This window comes from Bos indicus, chromosome 16 (genome assembly GCF_029378745.1).
Source record: "Bos indicus isolate NIAB-ARS_2022 breed Sahiwal x Tharparkar chromosome 16, NIAB-ARS_B.indTharparkar_mat_pri_1.0, whole genome shotgun sequence".
NCBI classification, from domain to species: Eukaryota; Metazoa; Chordata; class Mammalia; order Artiodactyla; family Bovidae; genus Bos; species Bos indicus.
This window is the reverse complement of record NC_091775.1, coordinates 33,646,020-33,670,342: the sequence shown is the minus strand read 5'-3', so window position 1 is coordinate 33,670,342 and position 24,323 is coordinate 33,646,020. Positions and strand designations below refer to the sequence as shown.

Below are 24,323 nucleotides of genomic sequence, written 5' to 3'. Positions count from 1 at the left end.
AAGAATTTGCCTGCAATACAGGAGACCCGGGTTCGATTCTTGGGTTGGGAAGATCCCCTGGAGAAGGAAATGGCAACCCACTGGAGTATTCTTGCCTGGAGAATCCCATGGACAGAGGAGCCCACTGGGCTCCTCTGTCCATGGGTTTGCAACAGTTGGACAGGACTTAGCAGCTAAACCACAACCATTTCTGTATAAGGAAGATATCAGAAATGACAGTGAAGTAGATAAAGGGGTCTCCAACCTCTCCTCCCCCCCAGAGTTAGGTATTCCCATACTTTGCCACAGCACAGCAATATAGGATCTTAAGAGAAAAGGAAGGTGATGGTCAGTTTTCTGGAGCAGCTCCTACAGCAGTATGAGGCAACACCTTTAGGGGTGTCATGAGTAACCTCCTATGTGTCTAGCCAGAGAGGTGGAAGAATAGAAGACTGGAAGAGAAGTGGTGGTGGTGGTAGTGGTAATAATAAGAAGCAGCTTAACCCAGAAACGGGCAGGATGGATTTCCTCATGCAAAAAACAAAATTTTCTCATTTAACTTTTGATGTACTTGTGATTACTTTTTTCTGCCTGCCAAAATGGTATTCAATTTTAGGTTCAGTCCGACTCTTTGCGACCCCATGAATCGCAGCACGCCAGGCCTCCCTGTCCATCACCAATTCCCGGAGTTCACCCAGACTCAGGTCCATCGAGTCAGTGATGCCATCCAGCCATCTCATCCTCTGCAGTCCCCTTCTCCTGCCCCCAATCCCTCCCAGCATCAGAGTCTTTTCCAATGAGTCAACTCTTCGCATGAGGTGGCCAAAGTACTGGAGTTGGTAGAACACTTCTCATCAAGCAGGCCTACGAACTTATTAGAATGCACACAGCATTATTATATTATGCCATGTACACAGTTCATGAAGAAGAAACATTCTTGCAACCTAAACAGCAGTTAACTTCAGACATTACCATTCGTTCAGAAAGGGCTTATTGCTCAACTATTTCGAATTTTGAAATTCGTAACAGTTAACTATGAGCCTTAAAGGCCCAGCCTCTTGGCTGCTTCAAAGCAAACGACAAATAGGAAGAAGGCTTACAATGAAAACCACGAGTCTTCGGGGAGGAAGTATATTACCATTCCATTTCCCGAAAGTTCACTCTAGGTGTGAGCGTTAACAATGTAAATATTTCTAAATACTAGATCTGACACTTGTATTCTTTTACTTGCCTCACTCGTAAAAGAGCTGGGATGCCTACCTTTAGGACCAACAAGTAAAATTAACGTTCCTTAGTATAACCGTGTACCGAGTAAAAAAAGGGGCCATTACACAGTTATAAACCGCCCTAAAGCCCAGAAGTGTGTTCTCATGTCAACAAAGTGGACCCGAAGAGGCAAAGCTCGGCAAGCTCGGGCCTGCAGGTGGGGGAGTGGCGAGTTTGGATTTCTGGGCGTTTCGGCCCGGTTGGTATCCCCTGGGCGGATGGGTGATGACGGGGACGATTTTGCGGCCCTTTAGGGTCTCTGCCCGGAGCCGGCAGCAGGCCTCGGGCGGTAGCTCCTCAAACTCGAACGGTCTCCCATCTCCACCCCGGCCCCAGTCCTGGGTTTGAGCACTGGTCCTCGGACCGAACACTGCAACTCCCCAGGCATCGCGCATCTCAAAGGCTCCCAGAGTCAAGCCGCATTTTCCTCCTGAGCCATCACGAGCCCGCAGCCCGAGACCCAGGTCAGGGGTCTCCGACCTCCCGCCATTTCTCCACGTCGCCGCAGCTCGTAGTAAGAGGAAAGAACCTCAAGGTGACACCTTATTTCGGACGGTGGATGCGAGTTCTGGGCCCGAGCTCAGGGGCCGGCTTCCCGTCAGAGCCCTGCCGCCTCACCTGGCAGCGGCACACGATGTCGGCGTCCTGCGCTAGCAGATCTACCACCTTCCCCTTGCCTTCGTCGCCCCACTGCGCGCCGAGCACCACCGTTACCCGGTTCCCTCCAGGCCGCGTCCTGGGGCGGCCGCAGTCGCCGTTGGGCAAGGAGGATGCCGCCGGGTTGGTCTCGGCAAACGCCATGGCTCCGGAGACACGAGGAGAGCCCAAATGGGAGGCGGGTAGCTTGAAGTGCGCGAACTGAGCTGCCCTGCGGTCGCCAGCCACATGCGGAGGAAGAAGGAGCCAGAGCCAGCCCGGCCCCGCCCCACCTGCCGGGTCGCCACCCTCCCACCAGGCCCGCCCCGCGCTCCCGCCGCCCTCTCAGAGGGACACCGGGACCTCCCCGCGCACGCCGGCCTTGGCAGCACCGCCCCAGGGAAAAGCCACGCCCCTTCCGCGGCCGGGCGCGCCCCTCCAGTGCGAACTCAGAACGGAAAGGATGGGGGCGGGGCTTCGAGCGCGCTTCAACCTCAACGCCCCGCCCACCAGCCCTTTCTCGGGCTTTTCAAACTGGAGAGGCGGGGAGGTACGTGCCAGTGCGTCAGACTACAACTCCCGGCAGCGCTCTGGTCAAAGTGGTGTATTCCGGTGATTTGGTGTCTGCCATCTGCACGTTTCAGTTTGTGAAAAATGTTTGTTTTTAAGTTGTTTCTTAATATGCTTTTATTAGGGAATGAGATAGTGTATACAAAATACGAAGGGTGGAATTTCAAAATACAAATGGGATGAAATTGGAACATACTATAGATTTAAAATTGGAAAGTAAGGTCTGAAAGTAAAAACAGAGATGCGAACGGGCATCAGAAAAGGGCAAACTCGAACGTAAAGCAGTAATGTAGAGGTCATTAGGCCTGAAAATCTACAGAATACGTAGAGTCCTATACCTTATTAGAATTAAATGCCGATGTCATTATAATGTATGCCAGAATACAGTAACAACCATATGAGGTAGGTAATACTATCTTATCCGTATTTTACAGGATTTAAAAGCTAGTTAACTACCTCTAGTGAGGAGTGAATTGGTACCTAGGTGGTCAGTCCAGAGCCCAGGTGCTTTCTGTAGTGTTTAATGTTTCAGTTGCCATTAGATTCCCAAGTATACTATAAAAATAAAGCTCATTTTAAACGGAATCAGGAAGCCCCAAAGGGGAAAGCTCTCATGCGGGTACCACTCCGAGCAGATTGCCTAACAAGGAAGAAGAAAGATAAGAATATTACTTTTCTTCTAGGATAAAGGAAGACATTTTTCATATAGGAATTTTATCTCCTGCTTTTAAAAAATGGAAGGCAGTTTCCTCCTTTGCCCCAGCAACAATGCTCTAACCTTTGAAATCTTTTTGTCACTTTAGTTAAATGAATAGTTAAATATTATTTTATAATGATCTGTGACCCAATTTAGTCACGTCCAAAATTTTTGATATTTTTGAAAAACTTCCTCCAAATCAAGCTATAATTGAAGTCTTTTTGACCTTAAACTAACTTTGGGATTTTTTGGAGGGCCTCTGGAGCATCTCAGAGGATCTGTTCTCTCTGTTTATAAAAAGAGAGATATTAAACTAATAGGACTTATTTGGGAAATTACATGGGAAGCATTGTCAAGTAAATAATACTAAGCCTTCTTTATATTGCATCTGTATAGGTATGTGTTATAAATGCTTCATAAATATAACATTCCTTGAAATCTGATATTTCTGATGTATTATTACCATTCATAAGAGCTTCCCAGGTGGTTCTAGTGGTAAAGAACTTGCCTGCCAGTGCAGGAGACATGTTCTACCCCTCAATTGGGAATAGTCCCTGGAGGAAGACACAGTAACTCACTTCAGTATCCTTGCCTGGAGAATCACATGTACAGAGGAGCCTGGTGGGCTACAGTCCATAGGATTGCAAAGTGTCAGACACAACTTAGCACACACACATGCACCATTCATAATTCTAGTTATTATCTTATAATGTGTGTCATCAGATCAGATCAGTCGCTCAGTCGTGTCCGACTCTTTGCGACCCCATGAATCGCAGCACACCAGGCCTCCCTGTCCATCACCAACTCCCGGAGTTCACTCAGACTCACGTCCATCGAGTCAGTGATGCCATCCAGCCATCTCATCCTCTGTCATCCCCTTCTCCTCCTGCCCCCAATCCCTCCCAGCATCAGAGTCTTTTCCAATGAGTCAACTCTTCGCATGAGGTGGCCAAAGTACTGGAGTTTCAGACTTAGCATCATTCCTTCCAAAGAAATCCCAGGGCTGATCTCCTTCAGAATGGACTGGTTGGATCTCCTTGCAGTCCAAGGGACTCTCAAGAGGCTTCTCCAATACCACAGTTCAAAAGCATCGATTCTTCGGCACTTAGCCTTCTTCACAGTCCAACTCTCACATCCATACATGACCACAGGAAAAACCATAGCCTTGACTAGACGAACCTTTGTTGGCAAAGTAATGTCTCTGCTTTTGAATATGCTATCTAGGTTGTTCACAACTTTCCTTCCAAGGAGTAAGTGTCTTTTAATTTCATGGCTGCAGTCACCATCTGCAGTGATTTTGGAGCCCAGAAAAATAAAGTCTGACACTGTTTCCACTGTTTCCCCATCTATTTCCCATGAAGTGATGGGACCAGATGCCATGATCTTCATTTTCTGAATGTTGAGCTTTAAGCCAACTTTTTCACTCTCCACTTTCACTTTCATCAAGAGACTTTTGAGTTCCTCTTCACTTTCTGCCAAAAGGGTGGTGTCATCTGCATATCTGAGGTTACTGATATTTCTCCCGGCAATCTTGATTCCAGCTTGTGTTTCTTCCAGCCCAGCGTTTCTCATGATGTACTCTGCATATAAGTTAAATAAACAGGGTGACAAAATACAGCCTTGACGAACTCCTTTTCCTATTTGGAACCAGTCTGTTGTTCCATGTCCAGTTCTAACTGTTGCTTCCTGACCTGCATACAAATTTCTCAAGAGGCAGATCAAGTGGTCTGGTATTCCCATCTCTTTCAGAATTTTCCACAGTTTATTGGGATCCACACAGTCAAAGATTTTGGCATAGTCAATAAAGCAGAAATAGATGTTTTTCTGGAACTCTCTTGCTTTTTCTATGATCCAGTGGATGTTGGCAATTTGATATCTGGTTCCTCTGTCTTTTCTAAAACCAGCTTGAACATCAGGAAGTTCACGGTTCACATATTGCTGAAGCTGGGCTTGGAGAATTTTGAGCATTCCTTTACTAGCGTGTGAGATGAGTGCAATTGTGCAGTAATTTGAGCATTCTTTGGCATTGCCTTTCTTTGGGATTGGAATGAAAACTGACCTTTTCCAGTCCTGTGGCCACTGCTGAGTTTTCCAAATTTGCTGGCATATTGAGTGCAGCGCTTTCACAGCATCATCTTTCAGGATTTGGAATAGCTCAACTGGAATTCCATCACCTCCACTAGCTTTGTTCATAGTGATGCTTTCTAAGGCCCACTTGACTTCACATTCCAGGATGTCTGGCTCTAGGTCAGTGATCACACCATCGTGATTATCTGGGTTTCATCACCTCCATTAGCTTTGTTTGTAGTGATGCTTTCTAAGGCCCACTTGACTTCACATTCCAGGATGTCTGGCTCTAGGTCAGTGATCACACCATCGTGATTATCTGGGTCATGAAGATCTTTTTTGTACAGTTCTTCTGTGTATTCGTGCCATCTCTTCTTAATATCTTCTGCTTCTGTTAGGTCCATACCATTTCTGTCCTTTATTGAGCTCATCTTTGCATGAAATGTTCCTTTGGTATCTCTGATTTTCTTGAAAAGATCCCTAGTCTTTCCCATTCTGTTGTTTTCCTCTATTTCTTTGCATTGATCGCTGAAGAAGGCTTTCTTATCTCTTCTTGCTATTCTTTGGAACTCTGCATTCAGATGTTTATATCTTTCCTTTTCTCCATTGCTTTTTGCTTCTCTTCTTTTCACAGCTATTTGTAAGGCCTCCCCAGACAGCCATTTTGCTTTTTTGCATTTCTTTTCCACGGGAATGGTCTTGATCCCTGTCTCCTGTACAGTGTCACGAACCTCATTCCATAGTTCATCAGGCATTCTATCTATCAGATCTAGGCCCTTAAATCTATTTCTTACTTCCACTGTATAATCATAAGGGATTTGATTTAGGTCATACCTGAATGGTCTAGTGGTTTTCCCTACTTTCTTCAATTTAAGTCTGAATTTGGCAATAAGGAGTTCATGGTCTGAGCCACAGTCAGCTCCTGGTCTTGTTTTTGCTGACTGTATAGAGCTTCTCCATCTTTGGCTGCAAAGAATATAATCAATCTGATTTTGGTGTTGACCATCTGGTGATGTCCATATGTAGAGTCTTCTCTTGTGTTGTTGCAAGAAGGTGTTTGTTATGACCAGTGCATTTTCTTGGCAAAACTCTATCAGTCTTTGCCCTGCTTCATTCCATATTCCAAGGCCAAATTTGCCTGTTACTCCAGGTGTTTCTTGACTTCCTACTTTTGCATTCCAGTCCCCTATAATGAAAAGGACATGTTTTTTGGGTGTTAGTTCTAAAAAGTCATGTACTTACCAAATTCCCTTGTCCATTCTACTATAATGAGCTCTTATTGGATCTCTAATAACAGACATTTAAGTCTTTTGTCACCGTAGAGAGTTACGGTTTCACTCTGATGCTTTGCAAAAATATTCCTATAAAAATGCTTCATCTTTAAGGAGAATCATGGAAAAGATCCCCCTCCCCAAATAATTAGAATGCAGATTTCTGATAACTTTAAGATCATAACACTGAACTAGGTAAAAACGTATAAAGCTTTAATGGAAAATTGATTGATTCATAAAGCCGCTAACCCAAGATCAACAAGAATTACAGGAGACTGAATGAACAAATAAGAATGACTATAAGTCATATGATTTTTTATGCTGGTTCCCTAATGTTCTACTTTTCCTGAATGAAGTCTTTTAGAGGATGATTATAATCTTTATGACTTCTTATGCTAGTCTCCTAATTTTTACTTTTCCACATTTAAGGAAAATTTTCTCTTAAGCATCTGTCACTTACAGTAGTTGTAAACAAAGATGAAATATTCATCGTTTCCTACCTGATCCCTTCAGAATTTGGGAACTCTTAAATATTCTTTTCCTGACAGTACAGTTAGTTATTTGCATGAATTCAGTGAGGACCTGTTCTTATAACAGTATACAACAGGAAATATTAACTACATTGCCAAGGCTTTGGCTGGAATGTCATATTTAAGAGAGAGATACATAGACTCAGATGTGACCAATTTTAAGGAATTGCTTGGAAAAACTAAGCCTAGCACCTTGCTTGTAATGTTCCAGCACAGTAATCTTAAAAAATAAGTTATATGGTCAATCACTATTCTTGCTACATTTATATAAATAATTAGGCTAAATATAATACAAACAAATTAGTTTTACTATGATTTTTTTGATAAAAGGGAGAAAATTATGGCGAGAGAAATTATGTTTGCACCTTTGTAGATATTAGATTCTTGTCCAGTTAATTTTCTTTAAAGTTTTGTTATATACCTATAAGCTGGACTAGATCCTAAGTCTTCTTTTTTCCTCAAATATCTGATTACAAATCTCCAAATTAACATTTCCAACTTTTCCCAACCCTTCTGGTTTGGAATCAATAAGAATAAAATTTGTGAATTTCCTTGGACACAAAGGTCCTTCTCACTACCCAGATGCGCCAAAACACCAGAAACTTGAACCTTGGGTAAACATCTAACAAGGAAATGGCAACCCACTCCAGTATTTCTGCCTGGGAAATCCCATGGACAGAGGAGCCTGGCAGCCTACAGTCCTTGGGGTTGCAAGAGTCCAACACGACTTAGCAACTAAACAACAATAAACCATCTCACAGCTAAAGAAGACTCCACCTGGCATCCCATCCTATAACAAGCTCTGAAGACCACTGAATCAAACTGACCAGGAACTGCAGTAGATAACAGCTGAAGGACACATCTTTTTTCCCAAGATGACTGGACCAGACTTGTGTAACTTTTTCCTCTATTATTATTGCCTTATCCTCTCCCTCTTCTTGGAAAGACAGTGCTTTTGTCCACATTTTCAATCTGCTACAAAAGGGGGAAACTTACCTAATTGTTGGGTTTGCCCCTAGAGACATCAATCTATTCACAACAGTGGTGACCCTTTCGTCCATCCTGTAACACATTTTTTCACCTGTCCCAAGCACTATTGCTAATTTCACTCATCAATCACTTGACATCAGCTGCAGAGTAAAACATTTGAAGCTTCCCATTCATTCACCTCTTAAAAGAAGCCTATTTGAGTCTGCCTCCATACGGAGAGACTTTCTCCTCAAGGTCAGAATAAGTTCCAATGAAAGCATGATTCAAACTCCCTAACACTAGGAGAGCTAGTCAATTCCACAGCCAGAGCATAGCAGCCCAGCAATGATCACCTGACTCATTAGCTAAAGTAGTTTTGGAAAATTGCATATCCCCTCATTACCTACTTGCTGAAGAAGAAGGCATTTTTTTTTCGGTAGCAAATACTACCTGTTACACATAGTTAAATGCCTCTGTAGAGATTAAAAACTCAATCATAAAGATCAGGAAACTAGCCCATTGGTTACAATAAATTTCACCTGATGATCCCTAGGTTTTTTTTGTTTTTGTTTGTTTTAAACCTATGTAGTGTTACCTTTAAATTTGGGCTCCTGGTTTAGAAGCATAATACAAACTGAACTTATATTTCTCTTAACTCTACTTTGCATAATCATTTTTGTGCTCGTTAAACCTTTGTAAGAATAACATATACCCAGTGTAACTGAGCAGGATCCTATGAGGCCTTCTGGGGTAGATCTCACCCTTGCATGTCCTCCACTTGCCTTCCCTAAGTTCCAAAGAATAAATTTAATTACAGAAGTGAGAAAATGCACAAAAAAAGAAAAACAATCAAGTAAGACAAAATAAACAGTTTAGCCATAAAGTCAAGAATCTTTAGCTCCTCCTCAAGTGCTATAACTAATATTCTGAGCTATATCCCTTTGAGTTTTTCTGCAGCTAATGAAATCCCCTGCAAATGGATGAAGTTAGCTATATTTTGCTCATAAGCACATAGAAACCAAGCCAGTTGGGAACCAAAAGATTAATGATGTTGACTCCCAATTAGCTTACCACCAACCAATCAGAAGAATTTCCATGAGCTGAGCATGCACCCCACAGCTCCCCTCCCTCAGCTTATCTTTAAAGACCTTTCCCTGAAAGCCATCAGGAAGTTCGGGTCTTTTAAGCACCAGCTGCCTGGACTCCTTGTTTGGTGCCCTGCAATAAGCACTACAGTTTCCTCCACCACAATCGGGTGTCAGTAGATTAGCTTTACTGTGCATGGGTGAGTAGACCCAAGTTTGCTAGGGTGGTAATAGCCTACCAGTTCAAGATGATCTCTAGTGTTTATGGCCTTGATAAGATATAGACTTTAGATAGGAAATGCCTGATACCTATCCCTCCTACTTTTCTTTGTTCTTCAAATGTGGCCTCAATGATTTCCAATCTGCATTTTCCCTTAGACATGGGGCACAGCCACCAATAAAGCTCCTCCCTGGCACCGAGGACCAAAACCTCTAGATCTGGAAAACCTGACTCTTGGTCAAGCATGCTCTCAAAGGAAGATGGTGACTAAAGGGGGAAATATGAAAAGAAAGGAACAGTCATCTTCAGTGGAATCAGAAAGCCCTAAAGAGGGAGTGCTCACCCACCTGCCACTTGTTGCAATCTGCATAACCAGCCGCAAGAAGGAAGAAAAGAATGTTAATTTTTTTCTGGTATAAGGGAGGACATTGTTTTTTGGGTTTTTTTGGTTTTTTTTTCATTTTTCATTTTATTTTATTTTTAAACTTTACAATATTTTATTGGTTTTGCCAAACATCAAAATGAGTCCGCCACAGGTATACATGTGTTCCCCATCCTGAACCCTCCTCCTTCCTCCCTCCCCATACCATCCCTCTGGGTCGTCCCAGTGCACCAGCCCCAAGCATCCAGTATCGTGCATCGAACCTGAACTGGCAACTCATTCCATATATGATATTATACATATTTCAATGCCATTCTCCCAAATCATCCCACCCTCTCCCTCTCCCACAGAGTCCAAAAGACTGTTCTATACATCAGTGTCTCTTTTGCTGTCTCGTATACAGGGTTGTTGTTACCATCTTTCTAAATTCCATATATGTGCATATTGGTGTATATATACTGTATTGGTGTTTTTCTTTCTGGCTTACTTCACTTTGTATAATAGGCTCCAGTTTCATCCACCTCATTAGAATTGATTCAAATGTATTCTTTTTAATGGCTGAGTAATACTCCATTGTGTATATGTACCACAGCTTTCTTATCCATTCATCTGCTGATGGACATCTAGGTTGCTTCCATGTCCTGGCTATTATAAACAGTGCTGCGATGAACATTGGGGTACACGTGTCTCTTTCAATTCTGGTTTCCTCAGTGTGTATGCCCAGCAGTGGGATTACTGCGTCATAAGGCAGTTCTATTTCCAGTTTTTTAAGGAATCTCCACACTGTTCTCCATAGTGGCTGTACTAGTTTGCATTCCCACCAACAGTGTAAGAGGGTTCCCTTTTCTCCACACCCTCTCCAGCATTTATTGCTTGTAGACTTTTGGATCGCAGCCATTCTGACTGGCAGGACATTGTTCACAGAGCAATTTTATCTCCTGCTTTAAAAAAAAAAATGATTTGTTTGTTTTGGGGGTGTGTCAGGTCTTAATTGCAGCACGAAAGATCTTCATTGTGTCAAGTGGATTCTTTGTTGGGTGTGTGTGCTCTTTAGTTGTGGTGATCAAGCTTAGTTGCTCCAAGGCATGTGGAATCTTAGTTCTCCTACCAGGGATCGAAACCACATCCCCTGCATTGCAAGGCAGTTCTTAATCCCTATCTCCTGCTCTTAAAAAAGGAAAGAAAATCCCTCCCTCACCAAGAAAAAATGCATTAACTCCCACTTGCATCCAGTGAGAAACTGCCACAGCAAATTATGGTGAATCATGGGTAACTCTAGAGAACAAAGAGGGGTTTGCTTTTGTTAGGTTTTAGAAGGAAATTTGGAGAAGGCAATGGCACCCCACTCCAGCACTCTTGCCTGGAAAATCCCATGAATGGAGGAGCCTAGTAGGCTACAGTCCATGGGGTCGAGAAGAGTCGGACACGACTGAGTGACTTCCCTTTCACTTTTCACTTTCCTGCATTGGAGAAGGAAATGGCAACCCACTCCAGTGTTCTTGTCTGGAGAATCCCAGGGACAGTGGGCTGGTGGGCTGCCGTCTATGGGGTCACACAGAGTCGGACACGACTGAAGCGACTTAGCAGCAGCAGCAGAAGGAAATTGCTAGAGTTGTTTTGAACAAACATTCATTGGAGAAGAGCCAGTTTAGAGCTGGCAACCTCATAAAACCCAAGGGTTGAGACCAAAGAATAGTTTTCAGAGTTCCAAACTTAACCTTTGCACCCTGGACTTAAAGCTCTTTTGCCACCTGAGCATTAAGTTTTAAAATATTTCAGGATACAGTTAGTCCCTTACATATGAACCTTCAGGTTGTGAACTTTCCAAGTTATGAACATGCATTCCCATGTCTGATCACATAAGTTAGTTCATGTGTCTGGCATACATTGTCATGTACATGCAAATCCTCTGCGAGTGGTTGTGCTTTTGTGTCCTTTACAGTACTGTATAGAGTACAGTAGACAGTATCTTTATTTCAAGTCCAGGATGTCCGGAAGCAAGAATGAAAGCAGCGGTGATGTAGCTAGAACTGCTAGTAAAGAGCTGTTGCATTCCCAGGTGGCGCTAGTGGTAAAGAACCTGCCTGCTAGTGCAGGAGACATAAGAGATGTCCGGGTCATCTTCCTGTCTCCCTGGGTCAGGAAGATCTCCTGGAGGGGGGCATGGCAACCCACTTCAGTTGCCACTCTTGCCTGTAGAATCCCCACGGACAAAGGAGCCTGGTGGGCTACAGTCCACGGGGTCACAAAGAGTCAGACACTACTGAAGCGATTTAACACGCACTGTACTTCTCAAGGTACCTTCAGATCAGATCAGTCGCTCAGTCGTGTCCTACTCTTTGCGACCCCATGAATCGCAGCACACCAGGCCTCCCTGTCCATCACCAACTCCCGGAGTTCACTCAGACTCATGTCCATCGAGTCAGTGATGCCATCCAGCCATCTCATCCTCTGTCGTCCCCTTCTCCTCCTGCCCCCAATCCCTCCCAGCATCTGAGTCTTTTCCAATGAGTCAACTCTTTGCATGAGGTGGCCAAAGTACTGGAGTTTCAGCTTTAGCATCAGTCCTTCCAAAGAAATCCCAGGGCTGATCTCCTTCAGAATGGACTGGTTGGATCTCCTTGCAGTCCAAGAGACTCTCAAGGGTCTTCTCCAACACCACAGTTCAAAAGCATCAATTCTTCGGCACTCAGCCTTCTTCACAGTCCAACTCTCACATCCATACATGACCACAGGAAAAACCATAGCCTTGACTAGACGAACCTTTGTTGGCAAAGTAATGTCTCTGCTTTTGAATATGCTATCTAGGTTGGTCATAACTTTCCTTCCAAGGAGTAAGCGTCTTTTAATTTCATGGCTGCAGTCACCATCTGCAGTGATTTTGGACCCCCAAAAATAAAGTCTGATACTGTTTCCACTGTTTCCCCATCTAGTTCCCATGAAGTGATGGGACCAGATGCCATGATCTTCGTTTTCTGAATGTTGAGCTTTAAGCCAACTTTTTCACTCTCCACTTTCACCTTCATCAAGAGGCTTTTTAGTTCCTCTTCACTTTCTGCCATAAGGGTGGTGTCATCTGCATATCTGAGGTTATTGATATTTCTCCCGGCAATCTTGATTCTAGCTTGTGTTTCTTCCAGTCCAGCGTTTCTCATGATGTACTCTGCATATAAGTTAAATAAACAGGGTGACAAAATACAGCCTTGACGAACTCCTTTTCCTATTTGGAACCACTCTGTTGTTCCATGTCCAGTTCTAACTGTTGCTTCCTGACCTGCATACAAATTTCTCAAGAGGCAGATCAGGTGGTCTGGTATTCCCATCTCTTTCAGAATTTTCCACAGTTTATTGTGATCCACATAGTCAAAGGCTTTGGCATACTCAATAAAGCAGAAATAGATGTTTTTCTGGAACTCTCTTGCTTTTTCTATGATCCAGCGGATGTTGGCAATTTGATCTCTGGTTCCTCTGCCTTTTCTAAAACCAGCTTGAACATCAGGAAGTTCACGGTTCACATATTGCTGAAGCCTGGCTTGGAGAATTTTGATCATTCCTTTACTAGCGTGTGAGATGAGTGCAATTGTGCGGTAGTTTGAGCATTCTTTGGCATTGCCTTTCTTTGGGATTGGAATGAAAACTGACCTTTTCCAGTCCTGTGGCCACTGCTGAGTTTTCCCAATTTGCTGGCATATTGAGTGCAGCACTTTCACAGCATCATCTTTCAGGATTTGGAATAGCTCAACTGGAATTCCATCACCTCCACTAGCTTTGTTTGTAGTGATGCTTTCTAAGGCCCACTTGACTTCACATTCCAGGATGCCTGGCTCTAGGTCAGTGATCACACCATCGTGATTATCTGGGTCGTGAAGATCTTTTTTGTACAGTTCTTCTGTGTATTCGTGCCACCTCTTCTTAATATCTTCTGCTTCTGTTAGGTCCATACCACTTCTGTCCTTTATCCAGCTCATCTTTGCATGAAATGTTCCTTTGGTATCTCTGATTTTCTTGAAGAGATCTCTAGGCTTTCCCATTCTGTTGTTTTCCTCTATTTCTTTGCATTGATCATTGAAGAAGGCTTTCTTATCTCTTTTTGCTATTCTTTGGAACTCTGCATTCAGATGTTTATATCTTTCCTTTTCTCCTTTGCTTTTCGCTTCTCTTCTTTTCACAGCTATTTGTAAGGCCTCCCCAGACAGCCATCTTGCTTTTTTGCATTTCTTTTCCATGGGGATGGTCTTGATCCCTGTCTCCTGTACAATGTCATGAACCTCATTCAATAGTTCATCAGGCACTCTATCTATCAGATCTAGGCCCTTAAATCTATTTCTCACTTCCACTGTATAATCATAAGGGATTTGATTTAGGTCATACTTTACTGTAATATTAAAAATTCTTTCTTTATTTTTAATGTTTGCTTATTTTTTTATGTATTCTTTTGTGTGAAAAGTATTATAAACCTATTACATCACAGCCTGTCCTTTGGCGTAGGGGGATAAGCCCCTACTCTGGACACTGGTCCTGGCCCACTGACCACAGATTTGTTAATTCAGATAACTGCTCCAAGGGTCACAAAAGAAGCAGAAAACTCACCCTGCCTGTCTACTTTCCTCACTGAGGTAGCTCCTATGATGGACAGACTCCCCAGACTTCTGTTCCTCCACCTCAATCCACCCTAGACTTTTCTAGATGCAGAGGGGAGTCTTCTAGAATATTGGCAACAGTTTCACAGTTCAGTTTAGTTAGAAACAGTCCTCCAAGACAGCCCCAGAGCCTCCACAGGGGTTCAGGCCAGAGGTGGGGATCCTGAGATTCTGGGAGGCACTGGGGCCTGTGTCCATGCACAGCCCTTGGTGCAGATGAGCTTGTAAAGTGTTCTAACTCCAGAATCTCTGCCTCCATGAACCCACAGACCTGAGCTCCATCTTCTGCCTCCTCAGGGTGTGGAGGACGCGGAGTCCCGGGCCTGGAGACTCGTTCTCCTAGGGCTCCAGGGCTCCAGGGTGCCCTAACTTTGCATGTGGGGCTCTGCACCTTCCCAAATCACCCCAGCCAGCAAGACAGGGCACTAGGCAGTGGGGTTTGGCTGCTTGGTATTGACTTTCTCTAGAAGATCTAGGCTTTAGCCACCTTTGTTCTCAAGCCCTGAGTAAATGAAGAGAAAATGAGGGCCTTGTGAAGTGTAAGAAGGCCTGAAAGGGCAGCCAGTAAAGGGAACTGGGTAATGCACTATTAGGCTTCAGCCTCAGGGGAGCAAAGACAAAGGGGTGCTCCCAGGAAAGGCTTTTGAAACCCCCCTACCTTCTCAGATCGTATGACTGCTCTGCTTCCCCCAACAGCATGAGTGTGACTCTATCCCTGTGGGCCAGGCTGGGGTGCAGATGGGCAGTGCCTGCTGGGAACTTGACTGCCAGGAGCACAGATGGCACTGTGCCCAGCAACTAGGGAGCTAGTAGTAGTGACTCTTTCGACACCATCAGTGAGACAGGGCTCGCAAGCACTGGGGAGTTCCCCACTCCCAGCCCATATTTTTCACGATTCCCAAAATCTGCTGGGGGCGCTGCTTAGGGGAAAAAAACTCCTGTACTGCAGGCAATCACCCACCAAGAACGGCAATAAGGTCTGTTGCTTTCGTCTAGACTCTGTCTTCCAGGAGGGGTCCTGGGGGCTTCCTGTGCTGAGGGGGAGATTAGTCAAAGAGCTCTGCCTGGGAAACTGCTAAATATTTGAGTCAGGGGTCAGACTTAGAAAGAGGATTGCAGAAAAGAGTGAATATTAAAGCAGAAACTTTAAACTGCCCTTTCCCTACCCTCAGGCTCTCAGAGATAACAGTTAAGTTTAACTGAAAAGAAAAAGTCGCTCAGTTGTGTCCAACTCTTTGCAACCCCATGATCTATTCAGTCCAAGGAATTCTCGAGGCCAGAATACTGGAGTGGGTAGCCTTTCCCTTCTCCAGGGCATCTTCCCAACCCAGGCATCGAACCGAGTTCTACTCACATTGCAGGCAGATTCTTTACCAGCTGAGCCACAAGGGAAGCCCAAGAATACTGGAGTGGGTAGCCTATCCCTTTGCCAGTGGATCTTCCCGACCCAGGAATCGAACCAGGGTCTCCTGCATTGCAGGCGAATTCTTTACCAACTGAGATATCAGAAAAGCTCTAAGTTTAACTGAAATGGATTGTTTAGTAGGATGTGGACCTGTGTGAACTTGGCTGTTGTTGGCTCCCAGGGATTCTCTGCGTCTGGATTTCCTATTTCTTGTTCTTGAAAACATCGCCCCTCCCCTGGCTTCCTAAAGACATGTTGCAGATATTAAACTGTGGATGGGGTTTTCTGCATTAGTCTGTGTTCTTATCTGAATCAAAAGTCAAACGAGATTCCTCTAAACACACCTCTGATTCCTCACTAAGCAGAATGAAGTGGCCATGATGGGACAGGACTGGAAAAGGGACCCCCTAACTTTCCCCCTCACAGTTCACGTGTGTGCATGCTAAATCGCTTTAGTCATATCCGACTCTGGGAGACACTATGGACTGCAGCCCACCAGACTCCTCTGTCCATGGGATTCTCCAGGCAAGGATACTGGAGTGGTAGCCATGCCTTCCTCCAGGAGATCTTTCCCACCCAGGGATTGAACTCATGTCTTATGTCTCCTGAATTGGCAGGTAGGCTCTTTACCACTAGGGCCGTCTGGGACTCCTCACAGCTCACGTTAAGACTGGGCTTTGGAAGCGGTTCTCGGGAGTGCCATATGCCTCTCACGCCCTGCTCTCCAGCTCTACCGGGGGGAACTCAGCAGAAAGGGACCTAGGGCCCGTGTCCCCATAGGAGAGGAGCCCTTTCCTCCCCACGAGGCGGGGTGAAACCTGGCAGGTATCGGAGGCTCTTCCTGAGCAGCTGATATCTGACAAGAAAGATGCTGTCAGCCGTGCTGCCAGAGGCCACTGCACTGTGTGGAAGGAGATCCCAATCCCGCGCTGGACTGGACCCAAGAGCTGGTGAGCAGACCATGTGCCCTTGGCACCTGCAGATCAATGCATTCTTGAAGTATATACTCTTGGAGTATATCCTGGAGAATTCCATGGACAGAGGAGCTTGGCTGGCTACAGTTCATGGGGTCGCAAAGAGTCGGACACGACTGCGTGACAGACACACATGTAACCTCTTCTCTGGCCTGGAGTATGGATTTGTGTGGAAGAAAGGGGAGCCACAGGCCTGAGGCTGGTGCTGGTTTCTCTGGCCTGTCTGTCCACTTGGCTTCCTCTGTGGGGAGCTGCATGTCCTGAGTGTGGATCTAGGGTTAGAAGCCTGAGAAACCTGCTCTGCCTTGAGTCTGTGGGCTCGGGCTTCCACCTTGCTGGTTCCTTGCTTTGCCAAGCCTGACGGTCTGATCCAAACCTGTTTTGATCTTTTATTCATCTCTAGCCCCAGCAGATGGAAGGAAGCTGCCTCAGCAGTTCGGCTTGTTTTTCTTAGACTCCTAAGCAGGGCTTTCCAGCTGGGAGAGGCTCCTGTTCCAGCTTACTCTAACCCTTGCCTGAGGCCAAGAATGCCAGGACTGAGCCCAGCTAGGAGCCAGTACTGGCCTTCTAGACTAGAGGGACTGTCCAGATATGCTTTCTGCTGCTCAGAGACAGAGGATTTGCTGGAGATCTGAAGAATGGGATTCTGTGTGAAAGTAAAACGAAGTACTCACTAAGCTTGGAGCCTTCTTAAAAGGAGAATTTTTTTAGTTATCAATTTACATAAAGCCTAATTCTTTTATCTTTAGCTTTTAAATAATTTATTATATATTTGTTGTTGTTGTTCAGTTACTTGGTCGTGTCCAACTCTTTGTGACCCCATGGACTGCAGCACCACCAACCTCAGTCCCATTCTCCTGCCACTAGGTGGCAAAGCTACAAAGCTGAGAGAGCTCAGCTCTCTGATTACAAATCCTGTGTCCACCTGACACTCATCTCCCCTCTCCATACCCCCACCACTTCATACACACAGTACTGCCCTTCTAGGTCATCTGTCTCCCCAGAACTCCAAGCCCCTTCTAAGTATTCTCTTCTCACATCTCTAGAGGTGAGCAACAGAGCATGAGAGAACTTTCCGGAGTGATGGAAATTTTTATATTTTGATTGGTTTGATGGTTCTATAGGTATATACATTTGTCAAATCATTCATTGTATACACAATAGTATGTATACACTTAAGTATAGATTATGCTTGAAAGTTTTGTGTTTAAGTACAGAACTGAATACAGTTGTAGTTAGGTCACAACAGTTTTGTAGACAGGAAATCCTTCTGTCAAGAGAAGAGGGCTGGGGAGAGATGATAATGCCATCTGCATCCTTAATAGTGTTATTTCCTGATCTTCTATAGCTTTGAGGGGGATACTGGCTCTGTATCTTGCTGATGGATTGGCCTTCTGTTGCTATGATAAGAAATCCATGTTGGAGTTTGCTATCTACACAGCCTCTCAAGTGTCCAAAGCAGTTGGTAACTCCATCCTTACCACCATTCCACCCTGAAGCACTTGGACTGTGTCTTCATGTAGACAATGAAGCCATCTCTGGTATCTGTCACTGTAACTGGAACATCAAGTACCTGATCTACACCCGCCTCAACTGGCTCATTAGCCAGATTGTCCTTCGATTGCCTCCCTGCATTTGGTTAGTGCCCTCAATGTGAACCTCACAGAGTCCAAGACCAATCTGGCGCCTACCCCCACATCCACTTTCCCTTGGTGACTCACTCACATGTTGTCTCAGCTGAGAAAGACCATCATGAGCAGCTCTTGGTGTCAGGGGTTACCAATATCTGCTCCAAAGCCTCCAATCAGATGGGTCAAGTGTGACCCTCACCATGGCAAATAATGGCCTGTTCTACCATGGAGATGTGGTACCCAAGCATGTGAATGCCGCCATTGCCACTCTGAAGACCAGGTGCATCATCTGGTTTGTGGGCTGATGTCCCATGAGTTTCCAGGCAAGTTGGGGGGAAAGGGAGGGATTAGCATGCTTTCTGTGTACCCACTGAGAGGTGAGATTCCTGTAGAACTTCAAGCACTAGGGATGGGAGAATCAGGCAAATAACAGCCTTAGAGGCTGTCTTTAACTTAATAGATCTCAACTTGTCTAGAACATCTGAAATAATTTTTGAAGTGCCAAAGAGCCTTTTAGACAAGAAGATCGATAAATTCTACTCTTAAAGGGGTTTCTAATAAGAAAGGAACTATTCTTCCAGGGTCTAACCATATATAGTTTTAGAGATCAGTGCATTAGTCAGTCAAACTGCATAGCAGTAGCTAAGGGCTAAACTGGATGGCCCTTTCCAGCTCACCTCAGATTCAAGGAGACTTCTCTGTAATCTGTTTGAAAAGCCCTCAGCCAGGTAGGAGGGCATACTTGTGCTCTTGAAGAGGAGGGAATCTCATGGGACCAGGCTCTGCCTCTGGCAAGCCTGAGCGAACCCAGCCCATCCCTCACCAGAGGAGTAAGGCTCATTCTCTTGACCTAGTTTTACCCACTTTGATTTTCAGATATTCAACTCTAGCATATGTAACTCAGAAATGTGTGTCTGCTTTTTTTAGGCTCCAGTGAGCCTTGGGGCTGCCTGGAAATGTTACTCATGGCCTTGCTTTGAGTTCAGGGAACTAGTTATTAACATTAATCTAGGAGCTGATCCCCAACATCTGTGAGCCCTGCTTGATTGACCCCAAGGAGGGGTTTGCTGAGAGAATGTTGTTCTAGAGCCCGTTAGTGTGGTGCCTGGGCCCATGGCTTTGACCCCTACCATGGAGCTGCATGCATTTAATAGAGGCTATGGGCCTATGCGACTGTCAGTCTCCTGGTGATGGGTCTATTTCTCTGGTTTCCCATTTTCCTCTATCACTGCAGTTCCGAGTGTAGAGGTCTGACAGTCTCCTACTTGGTTTTCCCCCACTGTTACTCAGTCCTTACAGTCCCAAGAATACAAGGCCCTCAACCTACCTTATTGGGTTGTCTTAATTCCTTCAAAACTCTAACATTGGTATATGTCTTTCTTATTGCACCTCCTTCCTTCCATTTCAAGCAGCACAGGTCTCCCTAGTAATAACTGTTGACTTTAAAGCTGTTCCTGGCAGACTCAACCTCCTGGCTCCTCTAGGACTCAAAGGGTTTGGGTTAGAGATGGAGTTAAGGAAGGGAAGGAGATTACAAAAATCTGCCTGGTGCCTCATGGATCTTGACCTGTATGTATTTGGCAAGTATGTCTAGCCTGCTCTTCTGTTCTTTTCTTTTTCTTTTTTTTAACTTAAAAAAAAAATTATTTTCTTTCCTTTTTTTTAGTTTTTTTTTTTTTTTTTCCTTTCTTAGCCGGTTTTTCTGGAATTATAAACTCCTCTCCCTTTTCTTTATGTTTTTTAAAAGATCTGAAAGAACCTTTGTTAAATCTATGCCTGGGCTCAGCTCTCTCCCTTACTCTCATCTCCAAGCCCCAGACAGAGTCATTTCGAAAGCTTTCTCACTTACTTGTCTGCCTGTGAACCGGGAAGATTTTAACACAGTCTCTGCATGGTAGCCTTAGAGTAGCCAGAGAAAGAAAGTGTTTCAAGAGAAACTAGCAAGAATGGCCGGGCCTTTTCTGACTTGGCCTGTCACTCCCAGCACATTCTGTTTCATCAAGGGAGTCATAGTGGCTGCCTGGGCTCCAGGGGAAAGGCATGGACTCTACCTCTTGGTGGAAGGACTGTCAAAGAATTTGTGGACATTTTAAAACCACCACAGGTACTTATGGGCGGTGGCAGGGGGGAATTATGAGTAAGTTAACAGAAGTTTTCTATTGTAATAGTTTTTATTCTCATCTATAGTATAGCATGCTTATAAAGTTTTCTATGATTATAATGTATTTTTACAAAGAGAAAACTATTTTATTTTTAAAAGGGTACTGTTAACTGTTCTTGAAAAACCAAAAGGGTTTCCACTAAGACATCCATAACATGTCTCTGCGTTGTGGTTTTTTACACAGCTCTGAGGAGCCAGTTCAGGATTAGGCTGGGGTCCTAAAAACCAAGATAACCCACCTGGACAGGGCTCTAACTGGCAATTCTGGTTTCCAACCAAATGAGTTAACTACCTTATATTAAACATTAATTTCTTGATTTCCACCCCAATCTAGAAGGCTTCATTGTATTCCAAATGTTACATCCTATAACCTGACCCTAGCAAATGTCCTTGGTACTGCAATGAGTAAGTTAAGACCAGACACAGGCACATACACAAGATCCATACACGGGCACATAAAGTCTGTGGGTCTAATTTACAGGTTTTCAACAAAAATGGAAACATTGAGGAATAGAAGGAACCCCTTGAATAAATAAATGGTTAATAACAGACAGTCAGTCAGTTCAGTCGCTCAGTTGTATCTGACTCTTTGAGACCCCATGAACTGCAGCACACCAGGCTTCCCTGTCCATCACCAACTCCCAGAGCTTGCTCAAACTCTGTACATCCAACCATCTCATCCTCTGTCATCTCCTTCTCCTCCCACCTTCAATCTTTCCCAGCATCAGGGCCTTTTCAAGTGAATCAGTTCTTCGCATCAGGTGGCCAAAGTATTGGAGTTTCAGCTTCAGCATCAGTCCTTCCAACGAATATTCAGGACTGATTTCCTTTAGGATTGACTGGTTGGATCTCTTTGAAGTCCAAATGACTCTCGAGTCTTCTCCAACACCACAGTTCAAAAGCATCCGTTCTTCGGTGCTCAGCTTTCTTTATAGTCCAACTCTCACATCCATACATGACTACTGGAAAAACCATAGCTTTGACTAGACGGACTTTTGTTGGCAAAGTAATATCTGCTTTTTAATATGGTGTCTAGGTTGCTCATAGCTTTTCTTCCAAGGAGCAAGCGTCTTTTAATTTTGTGGCTGCAGTCACCATCTGCAGTGATTCTGGAGCCCAAGAAAATAAAGTCACTAGTCAGGTGAGACTGCAAAAGTGGTGTTTTGCACTGTACATGGGAACAGTGCAAGGGAAGCTGTTGTTGGATGCTTCTGGAGGGCAAATGCTTAAGTAATTTTTGAGTTTTTATCCTTATATTTTACTCTGCTTACATTTAGTTTAGATATGATTTCACACCTACCATATAGGGGGTAGGCCAGAAATAGTTTTGGGGAAACATGTCCATGGGAAGTTGCAATTGATACTGAAATTCAGGTTTCCTGGTTCCTGAGTTTTTATTTTCATTTGTTTTTGCTTCTGCCTACTCCCATTTTCAATTAGGGGAAAACAAATCATTAGAGACTCATTTAACCATCAGTTGAGGCAAAAAAAAGTGACTGAAATGACAATATAACAGGAAGGGAGACTATCATATTTTTTTATGTCCTCAGATGACATTTCAGGGAACACAGCAAAGGATAGTGTTCAGATATATGTTTTATTAAGCCACGTGCTGGTAGGATGGGGAGTGGATATGTTCTAGATTAGTGCTCTCTCCCTGTCAGCAATACCCGCCTCTGTCAGGGACACCCTATAGACCACAGTATGGCCAAGAGTTCAGAAGTGCAAACTTCAAGGAATTTAATACATGCTAGCAGTTGGTGGCGCTAGCGGTGGCTACCTAGTGGCGCCAGGTAAACCTGCCTGCCAGTGGAGGAGACATAAGAGACGCTGGTTCGATCCATGTTTCGGGAAGATCCCCTGGAGAAGGGCATAGCAACCCACCCCAGTATTCCTGCCTGGAGAATCCCATGGACAAAGGAGCCTGGAGGGTTACAGTCCATGGGTCACAAAGAGGTGGACATGACTGAAGCAACACGCATGCACAGCAGTTCTCATGGATATGCCTGCTAACATTTGGGGAGAGGCTTACTCATCCTGACCAAAGCATTTACCTTTTTTGGGCCAATGTCAATCCAATTTTTTTAAATGAAAAAAAATTACTTTTATTCTGACTGCCAATGCCAGACTAGCACATTGAGGAAATCCTATTAGAGTTTGAGGATACATTAGCAGGGCATCATGAAGTGGGAAATAGCAAGTATATTGGCAGCAGCCCCAGTGATGAGGAGTAGAGTGATACCAAAACTTGCTGCCATTGTATTTTGTAGTATTCTGGGGGCAATTAAATGTGTATGAGCCAACCATATGAAAGAAATTAAAGGTATCGTGTGTGTGTGTGTGATATGTGTGTGTGATTAGTGGGTGCAAGGATCCTAGGATAACATTCCAAATTCTAGAACAACATTTTCCTTTTTAATGTTCCTTTTATAAGACAAATCCAGCATATTCACAATAGTGATGGAATGGAGCAAAGCCAGATATCTTGTATTTATTCTTTTGACAAATATTTGAGTTCTCATTTTATGTCAGTTGCTGTTCCAGGCACTGGGAATATAGTAATGAACAGGAAAGGTAAGTTCCAGGGCCCTACTTTTTAGTGGAGGAAATGGTAAAGAACTAAGCCAATAAACAAGAAGATCATTTCCAAGAATATTAAGTAAAATAAGGGGATATCATAAGGAAACTTATAGGATAAAGAATATGCTTATAATCTTGATTATGCTGCTGCTGCTGAGTTGCTTCAGTTGTGTCCGACTCTGCGCGACCCCATAGACGGCAGCCCACCAGGCTCCCCCGTCCCTGGGATTCTCCAGGCAAGAACACTGGAGTGGGTTGCCATTTCCTTCTCCAGTGCATGAAAGTGAAAAGTGAAAGTGAAGTTGTTCAGTCATGTCCAACTCAGCGACCCCATGGACTGCAGCCCACCAGGCTCCTCCGTCTATGGGATTTTCCAGGCAAGAGTACTGGAGTGGGTTGCCATTGCCTTCTCCGAATCTTAATTATAGTAATGCTTTATTGGTATACATAGGTGCCAAAACAAAATGTATAAAATTGTACACTGTAAGTATGTGCAGCATATGTATCCATTATGCCTCAGTAAAGCCATTTTAAAAAATAAAAATACAACAGGCAGTATGGGAAGCTAATTCAGATTGTTTTTTGGAGAAACCCTCCTGAGGAGGTTACATTTGCACTGAATATCATGAAGGAGCTGACCTCACCAAGAACTGACGGCCGAGCAGATTTATCTTGCTTGAAGAAGCCAAGAAGACCAGTGTGGCTGGGGCAGAATGAGCCAGGGGGAGATTAGGAACAGTTAGGAAATGGCAACCCACTCCAGTGTTCTTGCCTGGAGAATCCCAGGGACGGTGGGGCCTGGTGGGCTGCCGTCTATGGGGTCGCACAGAGTCGGACACGACTGAAGCGACTTAGCAGCAGCAGGGCCTTATGGACCACATTAAGGATAACTATGAAGCCCACATTACCAGAGCAAGCAGTCAAAGCTCCTCTTTCATCTCTTAAGAATCAGGGCATGGACCAGAGGCAACACAGGAGCCTCTCAGCATCCTTGTCTTTAATTTAATGATAGGGTTCCCTGATTTATTCTTATTCCAAGAAACTGCTAGGGAACAGTGGAAAGTATAAGTAGAATGAGGATGATCATATGACTGGGCCAGTTTAGTTTTTGTATTCTTGATATTCTCTTCACTGCAGCTTTTCCTGCCTTCCACGGGAAAGAAGTCAGCTCCGGCTAATGGCAACAGTCCTGATGGTGACCTCCCCAGGCTGGTTGATGGCATGTTCATCTTTCAGAACATGGAATTCACCAAGGTTGTG

The 24,323-nt window shown here is 44.4% G+C and overlaps 1 protein-coding gene and 1 pseudogene across 1 annotated transcript in view; one reads left to right on the top strand and one right to left on the bottom strand.

The window, feature by feature from the left end:
- ADSS2 (adenylosuccinate synthase 2) overlaps positions 1–2,178 on the bottom strand; it is a 32,474-nt gene extending 30,296 nt beyond the window's left edge. The window contains exon 1 of the mRNA XM_019976731.2: positions 1,864–2,178. Within this exon, the coding sequence (XP_019832290.1) occupies positions 1,864–2,046 (183 nt within the window). The 5' untranslated portion in view covers positions 2,047–2,178. The remainder of the gene's footprint in view (positions 1–1,863) is intronic.
- Positions 2,131–18,627, top strand: LOC139176276 (tubulin alpha-8 chain-like; annotated as a pseudogene).
- The last annotated feature ends 5,696 nt before the right edge of the window (positions 18,628–24,323 follow it).